Below are 11,350 nucleotides of genomic sequence, written 5' to 3'. Positions count from 1 at the left end.
TCAAAAACCAAAAAGAGATGTCTGGGTAGTTGCTTTTTACTGGACGTCTTGGGATTTACATGACCTCGATGACAGAGAACAAACATAGAGACCTACTGGATATCTCGCCTTGGTATTCAGATGTTTACAAGGATATTCTCTAGCACCACCATGACATTTTTGGTCTTAGTGACATGTCTTGACGAGCTGTAAGATTTTTTCTTCTCTCCTCACTTTTACTGTAGCTTTGTCATTGGGGCAAATGTTTCATGTGTCCAATACTTTAGTGTGTAGCCCCCAAAAATATAATTAAACCTGTAATTTAATGCTAAGTAGCCAGTGTTAGTATGCAAGTAGGCTAAACACAGATGGTGAACATGCAAAAAAAAAATGGTGCAGATTGCTGGAATTGCCACTATGACTATTTCAGCATTTAGCTTAGTCTTGTTTTGGTACTGTACTAAATCATGCAAAAATGAAAAATAAACAAACTCAAACCTTTCACAATAAACTAATTAAAATCCTAACCTGAGAATATGGCACACTGACGGTGGCTGTGTTGAAGTTGCGTAGCCTGTGGCTAATAGAGCTGCTGGTGTAACTGGAAAAGCTCATGACGTCTGATGCCGAAGCCTCAGAGGCCTCCTTATGAAACTTTCGCTCCATACGTTTGTGGTGCTTCTTCTGCATCTTCAAACACTCTTTGATTCTACGCTCAGCTTCAAGGAATGCCCGGTCCTTCAACTTGCTGACCAGCTTGGGATTGAGGCCCGTCTGCTTGGCAGCGATGGAATCCAGGTACCGGACACAATCCATGTGATTCTTTGTGGCGGCCATGTCCAATGGTGTGTGGTAGTCATTGTCCAGGCACCATATATTGGCACCGAAAGACACCAGGAAGAAAAGGCAGTTGAGGTGACCATTGGCAGCTGCCAGGTGGAGTGGCGTGTTCCCCCATATGTCACACTTGTCTGGGTTCCCTCTGTAAGCCACAGGAAAGATGTTAGAAATAAGCATTTGACTCAGAGAAGAATTTATTGGATAAATATTGCCATCCCTGTTTAGATTAAGACACAGTTTATGGCTTAAAGGTTGCATTCTTTCTGGCCGCGGTTCAGATGACTCACTTATGAGTAACCATGTGATTTTTTTGATTATGTTTTCAGCACTGACCTGCCATCCGTGCGTTGTAAATTGGACCTTATTTAATAATTTAAAGTCTGAACAGCACGTTGCCAATTCAAAAAACAAGCATTGATCTTCTGTGGACAACTACTCTTTTTAAAAGGCTTTGACAACTTTTAAAGTGCATTTGATTGAAAACGAAACAATCCTACACATCACAATTATGCAAGGGCCACATTAAAACAATAATTAGCCACTTTTACCCTTCCCTGACGGTCCTCGACCTTAGGGTTACCTCTATGTTTGTTGCACTGTTGCTGCTGGGTCTGTAATATGACCACAGGCTTGCCAGCACCACTACTTGTATCCTGTTTCAGGGGAGGACGCATAGGTTGCACCTGACTCAAAAAGCACAATTGTGAATAGCTGCTGATGTCACATTGAGTTCCTCGAGTCAAAACACAAAGTATTAAAGCTGGTTGGATGACATGAAGCACAGATTTGTATGGGGGCTTGTTACTGTATATTTCTTTCCAGAAGCCATGTATGCCAGTTTATTAAAGCCTATACGTTTACTCATTACTAATATTTAGTTCAAACTAGTATTCCATCAAGTAGCTTATTAATAACCGTAATGGTAAAAAGGAAACTGAATATCTTGTTGCTATGACATGTTTTGGCTTATTTGTGTCCACTACAGCTAATTGCTGGTATTACAGTTTTAGCTAAATATTCTGTATACGTGGTCAGTTTCACGTCCTCTTGTTTGGCGTCCCCATCCTGTATTTACATGCCTACTGAACTGCCCTTGTGTCCTGTCTGTGTCCTCTAATGTAGCCACGTACAGACTGCTGAATATTTGATGCAAAGGACGTGAAGCTACTGTTGAAGTGCAGATGTATTATTGATGGATGGCGCTGTAAGGTTTTCACAGAGAATGTGTGTCAGATCTGCCAGACCCAACTTGCGCAGCGATTAGCACTCTGATTTCAGCCCTCTGCTCTTTATGTGTGGACAGGATTAGGTTTAAATGGTGGAAAAAAAAGTTCATACACGTACAAATGGAGGAACCGGGTTGTTTTCACTGTGCAGGATAAAGTGCAAGAACAGAAATGCAACAATAAAACAATGATCAAACACAGGACTTATGTTGTCAGCAAGGTGCTGTAATAGATCAAGGAATCTACAGGGCTGTAAATAGATGTGAAAAGATAGAAATGAGCTCTGTTCCAGTTTTATATTGAGATGAATTTATCACCTTCTGTACTCAGATTATGCAATATGGCTGTCACAGTAAGCAGACATCTAACATGATATCTTTATGTGTCATAATTTAAGTCTGTCCTATTAAAACGCTCACCACAGCAGTGACAGGTCTGCTCACTTATCAGTCCCCTACTCTTTATCACATTATGGCTGTTTGCGTATTCACTTCCTGACAGTTTAATGTCACTGCAAGTCATCCAAGGCGGTATGCTCGCCTTATATACAGCAGGCATGGCATCTTTCCCATGACAGTGTCAAGCAGCATTAAACTTCTCTTCGTTATATCACGTGTCTCACACTTGAGTTACAACACCTATTAAGGCTTAATTTTACAACCTCATGTCAATCTGTGGTTTATGTCTGCTGCTATCAATAACGATGTGTCCTTCACAGCTCAATGCCATCACGTTGTTTGCACTCATCTTGTGGGAAATGCTGAATTCGACATTGCATAACAGTCGATAGTCTTCCTGGGTTTAGCGCTGGTTTCATTCAGGAAACTTCAGGCTATTTAAATAAATGTCCTACACTTTTTCCTGTTCGTTTGCTTTCAATCAACTGAACGCTGATGAATGATGTCCCTTCTAAACTTTACTCAATTATGCAGAGTCATAATGGGCCTATTTTGTTCTTGCTGGCATGCAAACCAGGTCAGCCAGATATGATGAGAAATGGGATGTCGTGTGTAAATACCAATCGCATTAGCGCATTTTGCTTGAAGTATGGCCAGCATGCTAACATGATGTGGCATGCTACAATTACATAATCTGCTGTTAATTTCATGAGACATTTTTTTCTGGCTGTACTTCCTCATGATGAATTGGCACATATGAAACTACTCAAATAGCCCATTTTAAATAGGAGTTTATGATTTCGTTGTGGTCTATGTATACGTATCTATTGTGCTGGAAGTCTTTTGTACAGTAACATTCTGTATAAAAAATATTTATATATAATTTTGAGAAGTGAAAAAGTCATCACTGAGGCTTGAGGCTTAACATTAAATGACAGAGGTTTTCAGTTTCACATATATATATATTAAGTTTCTCTTAGTCATACAGGCTTTGGAAATAACAGTCTTTTATCATCATGTATTTGTAAAAAAAAGTAAATGACATCTCTGGGGATCATTAGTGTCGGGACAATAGACAATATTGGAAAACAACAGTCACATTATTATTAAAAAAAAAAAAAAGTGTGAGTTTTTAATTAATCCATCTAAAAGTTATACTTGTGATTTCAGTCAATAAAGCTCTTACAGAAAAAATGAATATATTACACTGCAAAGAAACAAACAAACAAGACCCAAGAGGCTATATACAGATGTGCAAAGATCATGTGGATGTGAGCTATTTTTATTTTTTTATTTCTGCTGCTGCTGCTATTGTAGAAATACTTTAATACTGTCCAGCAAACATTGGGATTTATCACATGTGTATAAGTAAATAATCACCAAACGTTTTGTTGTTTGTTTGTTTAGATGCACTTTCTATATCAAGTCTTCAACTCAGTTAACTAATGCAACCTGTAAAAGGTGACCTAGAGGTGCACTGTTACTTTAGAGGGTTTCATTTTTTTTTTTTTTTTGGTTCAGTTGCAGAAACTCTAAATGTGAGAAGATGGACATGGCACATGATAGATCACTTCACACATAAATCATACCCACCCCCTTCCCACGATCAGCCGCAGAGCCTCCAGATTGCCGTGATAAGCGGCCCATAACGTCGGTGTCATGCCATCCTCGTCCGGTGCGTTGAGATCCTTCCTAGTCGCCTCCTTCAGCAGGTCCAGGTATCCGTCCCGGGCCGCCTTGTGGTACCTGTCATTCATGGCGCACAATTAATCCACCCTGCTCTGCTCCATTGCGTTTCATCAACACCACCACCACCACCATCCTCGTCATTCGGCATGGAGCTGAAAGCAGAGCGACCGAAGTGTCACTTTGTCCCCGGGGTTTTCATCCGCAGTCCGCTCGGTCGCCTCTGACCAGCGGAGCAGCGCGCAGCAGAGCGCGTCGGCGGTATCCAGGGACGCGGCGCAGCGCGCGGGGGAACAGTGCTCCCGGTGGCCGAGGTGGTCCAGCACAGACCCAGTTGTAGCATCTCAACCACACCATCCCTCGTCTGCTGGGCCAGGAGTGCAGCCTGCATTGGTCAGGTGGAGCACTCCTGTTAGGACTGAGGGGTTTTGAGTGTCTTTAATGTATTTGAGGTTCTTCCTAATGGCTTTTGATCATTACTTCACACTTGTTATCCTTTTTTTTTTTGCTAAATAGAATCACTTTGCCATACTGTGGAGGTGATTTCAGTGACTACAGGCACTGAAAAAGATTTTAAAATGTCTGTAATGTGGTGTGTACTATTTAATGTTCATTCATGTTGCTTGACTTCGCTGTGTTCTTTCAAACATACTCATCACAAATTATCATAATAAACATAAGGACACGATTGTTCACTCCACTACAGCTACAGAGTCTTACAAATAAGCACAGATATTCAAGAATATCCAGTTAAAGTATTAACAAGCCATGTGTCACTTTCAGGAAAAAAGTCCGAGTCATTCCGCTCTTGCTGCCTTTCCTTGTTCTTTTGAATCACCTATTGTTCTCACTTTAAATTTTTCCATTGTTGGGAAGAAATGCAAGGGCAGACAAAGAAAGATTTCATGAGCACAATGGCGTTTTGCAATAAAGAGGCACCTCTGCTCTCAGCCCCACCCTGCGAAGAGGGGATACATTAGCCTCAGCACTGACCTAAAATGAGCGTAGTTGTACTAAACTAGTGGCAAGTTCTCAGACATACTACCCAATTGAAACTTCCATAACAATAGACACAGATAGTGACCAGGCTTTTCATGTACTACACCTCAGGCAAAATGCAGAGGCACGTCTGAATAGCATTAAAGAGCAGAAAGTATTCCCTTCAAGCCGAGGATACAAAAGATAAGAGAGTAACACATGCTACGCCTATTTAGAGAATTTAGATCACATTTAGATTGCAAGGTGAACCTGCACCTGGTCAGGTGCAGCAGAAAAAAACAGGATCAAGTTAAAAAAAAAAACACAGACAACACAACCTGTAAAGCTTTAAAAAGTGTTTATAAATGCAAAGGAGTAATGGAGAAAATGGTTTTCATATTTAATATTATACATATAGTTTTGTTTTTCGTAACTTTATCATTATCCAAGCAATTGAAAGTTTTATTACAAGTGACCGGCATTAAGAAATGTATTATATAATATCAAGAGAATTGCTTTTGTTCTGAAAAGGAACCGGTTCCTTGTATTTTGGAATCGTGAGAAAAGGCTTTTCCTGGAACCATCTTTTGAACTTTACTGAATATTTTGTGCAAAACATGCTGTGTTTGGTAATAATATGGTGTTGTTCATAACAGATTTATTGACATTTATGACTCTACACAGTAAACCACTGTGTTTTTGAGGCGTATATAAGCCTTGACAGCTCGGACTGCTCTCAGGATCTCACTCTGCCAGGTAAGCCGGCGCGTATCCAAGAGCTTTAGCCTGATTTTTTAAAAAGGCCATTGCTTTGTTGAACTGGCACAAGAGCTTGATTTGGGTAACTGATAAGGGCTGTGTTCACATTATTACACAACTTTTTCACCTGTACTGATGTTATTTTATCAAAGATGGAGAGGATACTGTTGACAGAACAATTGATCCATGTCAACATTTTTGTGGATTTTCACTGAGCACAGCATTGTCAACGTGCCCATCTTGCCAAACCAAGGGGAAATTAACTCATACTTGCTGATTTGAAACTGCTGTGTAACACCAGCAGGGTGGCAATGATGCTGAGTTCCTGTTCACGGAAAGGCTTCACTGGGGCGGGATCTGTCGTTACAGGGAGCCAGCGACTGGGTGTAGTTGTTAAACCTGTCATCTCTCTTATGGGACTAGACGCAGCAAACTACTCATTTGTGAATAGATCTTAGAGAAAGCAGTCATGTGTTTCATCACTGGCTATCTGTGTAACTGTCTGACCGGTGGCAATCTTTGTGAACCATGCAGGATGACGGCCAAAGACCGGGAAACGGAGGAAGCCCACCTGTCCAACAACATAAACGCACTGGGTCAGACGGGGAGCGTGAGTGAACCCGACCTGAACAGCTCGTCCACGGAGGTCGTGAGGGAGCGAGGCCGAAACTGGGGATGGATGGTGTCAGCGATCATCTGCGTAAACATTTTGATCCTGGGCTGTGCCTTAGTCAGCGGCAGCGCTTACAACAATGTCAAAATCAGCACCCCTGACCTGCAGGTTTTCCTCATCATCATCCTCCTCCTCACCTCCATCTGGATGGTTTATTATTGCATTTACACAGTCAGGACAGAAAATGCTGTCATTTACAAGGATGACCATGCTGGACCTGTATGGCTCAGGGGTAAGTCAACATTACTTACAAACGTGCATTTTCATTTACAGAGCAATTCTAGTGCAGTTTATTACTTTTCCACTGTTCTGCATGTTCTGTCTCCTGCAGGAGGACTTGTGCTATTTGGACTCCTCAGTATTATCATGGACATTTTCAAGATAGCCAGCTACGTGGGATACCTCCACTGTGATTCTGCTGTTAAAGTTGCATTCCCTGTGATACAACTTATTTTTGTACTTATACAGGTAAATATAAAATTGTAAAAACAAAACAACAACAAAAAAAAAACACAAAAAGCCAGTATGTAACATTTACTTTGGTTTTGATGATTGTAAAAATATGAAAATAATTGTGAAATTGATTTCAGACATACTTTTTGTGGATCCATTCCAAAGACTGTGTGCAGCTGCAAAGGAACGTTACGCGGTAGGTGATTACAGATTTCTGCCTCTTCTTTAAAATCACTCACTGTCTCTGTGATTTGTTTTGATTTTTGAATATTATTATTTTTTCATCATGTTCCAAAGACACAGAGACTCACCTCGATAATAGAGAATGACCTTACCTTATAGCTGCTGTCTTATTACTGACGTTATGTCACTGCTTTATGTTTTTCTTTTTTGTCTAATTTGCAGAATCTAATAGGACATATTTATTATTTTTGTTGATGTAAACCGTTATAAGGTTGCAACTCTTATTTTCATTATATGCTTTTGGTCTGTTATTTTCTTATTTAGTCAATGAATTGTAGGTGAAATGTCAAAAACAATTTTTAAAAAATTAAATAAAATTAAAAACACAATTTCCCAGAAGCAAAGTTCATGTATTTAAAATGCTTGTTCTATCTGACAAACTTCAGAAAACTCAAATGCATTAAAACTTCTTTAGATGACTAAGAAAACAAGTAAATGCTGGAGCTGAAACCAGATAATTCTGGACAGTTTTGCTTTAAAAATTACTTGATAAGCAAAATTGCAACCATCTACTGACTAATGTATAGTTCAGTTTGTAGTTAATCATGCTTTAGCTTGAAACTGTAATAAACGTAAATGACTTGAAGCTAATTGAATTTAAAAAAAAAAAAAAAAAAAAGGCTATTATCACTTGGCAAACACAAATTTTAACTGTTTTAAGTCATGCGAAGTTTAAATAAATGACCTCCGATCATTGTTTCATCTTGCCTCTTTGTTCTTTTTATTTAGCTGCGGGTTGATGCTAACCCTTTCTACAAATCTAGTTTTATGGATGACGAATGTCACAGAGGAGTCCCTTCACCAAACAGTTCTTCCCGACTATCCAGACTCCTATCCAGACAACACCACTAAACTGTCTGGACGAAACCTGTACATCAGCAAAGGTAATTAAAGCAGATAAAGCAATCAAAGTAAATACAGCAGTCAGTGAGAAAGCGCAACTTAACACTTCTCTCTTTCTGTACCATGTCATGTCTTACAGCGGGTTATGGAGACGAAAAGTGCAAGTGCAGCCACACATCATGCAGCATCTTCAAGGAGGCCTACTACTACCTGTACCCTTTCAATATCGAGTACAGCCTGTTTGCCTCGGCCATGGCCTACGTCATGTGGAAAAACGTAGGCCGAGTAGCAGCCGAGCATGGCCACCACAACATCAAATTTAGTCTAAAGGATATATTTCTTGGTCCCGTTTTCGGAATCTTCTTAGTAATCACAGGTCTGGTTACATTTATTGTATACGAGATGGAGATGAAAAAAGATGAATACGACGACAAGAAGAAGGACACAGCGGTGATGATGCACTTTGTCATGAATATAGTCATAGTGACCCTGATGTCTGTGTCCACTGTGATCGGCTGTGCCATCTACAAGATAGATCACAGGGAACACGTGTCAGAGAGAAACCCCACGCGCAGCCTGGATGTGGGGCTGCTGGTTGGAGCCTCGATGGGACAGTTCATCATCAGCTATTTCAGCATCGTAGCTATGGTTGCAACTGGAGCCAAAGGCTACCTGAACGGTCTCAACCTGGCCTGGGCTATACTGATGGTGCTCCAGCTTGGCCTGCAGAACTTTTTCATAATTGAAGGTCTACATCGAGAACCCTTCCATGAAATAGAACCAGTCACTGTTGTTCCAAATCCATACGTGCTGGAGCCAGGCAAAGATCTCAGCATCCTTGAAGGACCAGACATGGACACAAAATCCAACCCTGCGCCCACATCGCACAACCACACGACTGAGCACAGACACAAGCTGTCATGGAAGCGACGGGTGTTGAAGGAAGTCTGTGTGTTTCTGCTGCTGGGAAATGTCATCGTGAGTAACTTTCTTTCTCCCTTACACCTTAAAATTCTCTGTTTTAAATTCACGACACACTAAGCCTGTTGTTTCTGTCTTTGACAGCTGTGGATCATGCCTGCATTCGGTGCACGTCCCCAGTTTGATCACGACACTGAAACTGAATTCTACAAATTCAACATGTGGTCTGCTGTCGTGAATATTGGACTTCCTTTTGCCATCTTTTACCGAATGCACTCAGTCGCCAGTCTGTTTGAGGTGTTTCTGTGCTCATAGCACAGGAGCATATGAGTACGGCAAACGTCTTTAATATTGTAAAACTTTTTTGTATAAACTGTGATTTCTTTAATGATTTATTTTTTCTGTATAAAATTGTGAAATATAATTTGACTGACTAATATCCTTCCTTTGATGTTTCCCATGTTGTAGCACGTGATGATGTTATGTTCAAAAGTTACGAAAATATTTAATTGTGAAGCTGATCTTGTATGACTTGAGTTATGTTCCAGGATGTGTATGCACAAAATAAAAGTAAGCAATAAAGTAAACAGAGTAAAAGAGAATAATTCAATGTACCAACAATGTTTCTATTATCATTATTGTCATTATAAGTCAATGATAAGTATTAGTACTATTGTTAATACAAATTATCATTATAAGTATCATTAGTACTATTGTTAATACGTATTATCATTGTAAGTATTATTAGTGCTATTGTTAATACAAATTATCATTATAAGTATCATTAGTCCTATTGTTACTGATCATAGTAGTAGTTGACCAAATGCAAAACTATAGCAGTAGCTTATCATAAAATGCCTCGCAAAATCACACTATACTGCTGTAAAAGCAATAATTTGAATGGTTGATTAATTGATCGACAACTTTACTAAGAGAACAATGAATTATCAAACAAAAACACTACACAGCACCTTGTTTTCTCAATTTTGCAGTTTTAAAAACACTAGATACAGTTGAAACCAGAAGTTTACATACACTGTATAAAAAGACATCGAACCTTTTTTATTTTTTATTTTTCATTAAATCAGACTAAACTTTTCCTGTTTTAGGTCGGTAAGAATTGCCAAAATTGTTTCTTTTTGCTAAATGTCCGAATAATGAGACAGAACTTTTTTTATTTTTTTAAAAATTGCTTTCTTAAAAGTCAGAAGTTCACATACATTTCCTTAGTTCCTCAGTATTTGGTAGCATGGCCTTTAAACTGTATGACTTGGGTCAAATGTTTTGGGTTTCCTTCCACAAGCTTCTCACATTAGTTTGATGACTTCTGGCCCATTCCTCCTGACAGAACTGGTGGAACTGAGTCAGGTTTATAAGCCACCTTGCTCCACAAGCCTTTTCAGCTCTGCCCACAAATTTTCTACAGGATTGAAGATCAGGGCTTTGTGATTGCCACTCCAAAACATGGACTTTGTTGTCCTGAAGCCTCTTTGTAACTAATCTGGCGGTATGCTTAGGGTCATTGTTCGTTTTTAATGTTGCTTCTGTAGTAATGTCTTCTTCCTCTATGAGTAGCCTTTCATCCCACATCAGTACAGGACTGGTTTCACTGTGGATAATGACACTCTCTTATCAGCTTCAGCAGCATCTTCACAAGGTCTTTGCTTTTGTTCTGGGGTTGATATGCACATTTCACACCAAAACACTTCATCTCTGGGACACAGAACCCGTGTCCTTTCTGAGCAGTATGATGGCTGGACATTCCCATGGTGTTTATACTTGTATATAATTGTTTGAACAGATGAACGTGGAACCTTCAGGCATCTCGAAATTGTACCCAAGGATGACCCAGACTTGTGGAGGTCCACAATTCTCTTCCTGATATCTTGGCTGATTGGCAAAAGGAAGCAGTGTGTTTGAGGTGTGCCTTAAAATACACCCACAGGTGTGCCACCAGTTAACTCAAAAGTTGTCAATGAACCAATCAAAAGCTTCCAAAGCCATGACATCATCATCTGGGCTTTCCCAAATAGTTTGAAGGCATAGTAATCTTAGTGTATGTAAACATCTGACTCTGAAGAAAGTAGTGAAAAAAATCCCTAAATAATTTTCTCTCTCATTGTTCTGACATTTAGCAAATATAAATAATCTTGATACGCCGAACTGACCTAAAACAGACAATGTCAGGCAGTGAGAAAAAAAGGCTACAGGTCTTTTTATACAGTGTATGTAAACTTCTGGTATCAACTGTATGATGGATTTCTTACCCTTGTACCAGTATGAATGGAAATGTTTCTGTGTCCATACACTGTAAATCATTTTAAGGTCATTCAGCTTTACTTAAATTCCCC

The 11,350-nt window shown here is 39.6% G+C and overlaps 2 protein-coding genes across 3 annotated transcripts in view; one reads left to right on the top strand and one right to left on the bottom strand.

Annotated features, from left to right (window-relative positions):
* ush1ga (Usher syndrome 1Ga (autosomal recessive)) overlaps window positions 1-4,200 on the bottom strand; it is a 6,041-nt gene extending 1,841 nt beyond the window's left edge. Inside the window, exons 1-2 of the mRNA XM_008303013.1 lie at window positions 4,037-4,200; window positions 508-961 (exon numbers count right to left, since the gene is read on the bottom strand). Coding sequence (XP_008301235.1) covers window positions 508-961; window positions 4,037-4,200 — 618 coding nt within the window. The remainder of the gene's footprint in view (window positions 1-507; window positions 962-4,036) is intronic.
* Window positions 4,201-5,804: 1,604 nt separating this feature from the next.
* otop2 (otopetrin 2) lies at window positions 5,805-9,598 on the top strand. 2 transcript variants are annotated; one of them, XM_008302999.1, is made up of 7 exons: window positions 5,805-5,863; window positions 6,401-6,771; window positions 6,871-7,007; window positions 7,130-7,188; window positions 7,965-8,119; window positions 8,218-9,056; window positions 9,144-9,598. In XM_008302999.1, exons 2-7 carry the CDS (start codon window positions 6,402-6,404, stop codon window positions 9,312-9,314), a joined length of 1,731 nt encoding a protein of 576 aa, XP_008301221.1. In that variant the 5' UTR covers window positions 5,805-5,863; window position 6,401; the 3' UTR covers window positions 9,315-9,598. The 2 variants fall into 2 exon arrangements, with proteins under 2 accessions (XP_008301221.1, XP_008301212.1); XM_008302990.1 differs by lacking the exon at window positions 5,805-5,863 and having other exon boundaries at window positions 6,313-6,771.
* Window positions 9,599-11,350: the final 1,752 nt, after the last annotated feature.

The sequence above is a fragment of the Stegastes partitus genome, unplaced genomic scaffold (assembly GCF_000690725.1).
Source record: "Stegastes partitus isolate 25-593 unplaced genomic scaffold, Stegastes_partitus-1.0.2 Scaffold38, whole genome shotgun sequence".
NCBI classification, from domain to species: domain Eukaryota; kingdom Metazoa; phylum Chordata; class Actinopteri; family Pomacentridae; genus Stegastes; species Stegastes partitus.
This window is presented reverse-complemented; position numbering and strand designations above follow the sequence as displayed.

Excerpts from the sequence above, each read along its gene's own strand:
- otop2 (XM_008302990.1), top strand. The coding sequence starts at position 6,336 with ATGTGTTTCATCACTGGCTATCTGTGTAACTGTCTGACCGGTGGCAAT. Across the intron at positions 7,008-7,129 it reads TTATTTTTGTACTTATACAG|ACATACTTTTTGTGGATCCA; the intron begins GTAAATATAAAA and ends AATTGATTTCAG. Across the intron at positions 8,120-8,217 it reads AAACCTGTACATCAGCAAAG|CGGGTTATGGAGACGAAAAG; the intron begins GTAATTAAAGCA and ends CATGTCTTACAG.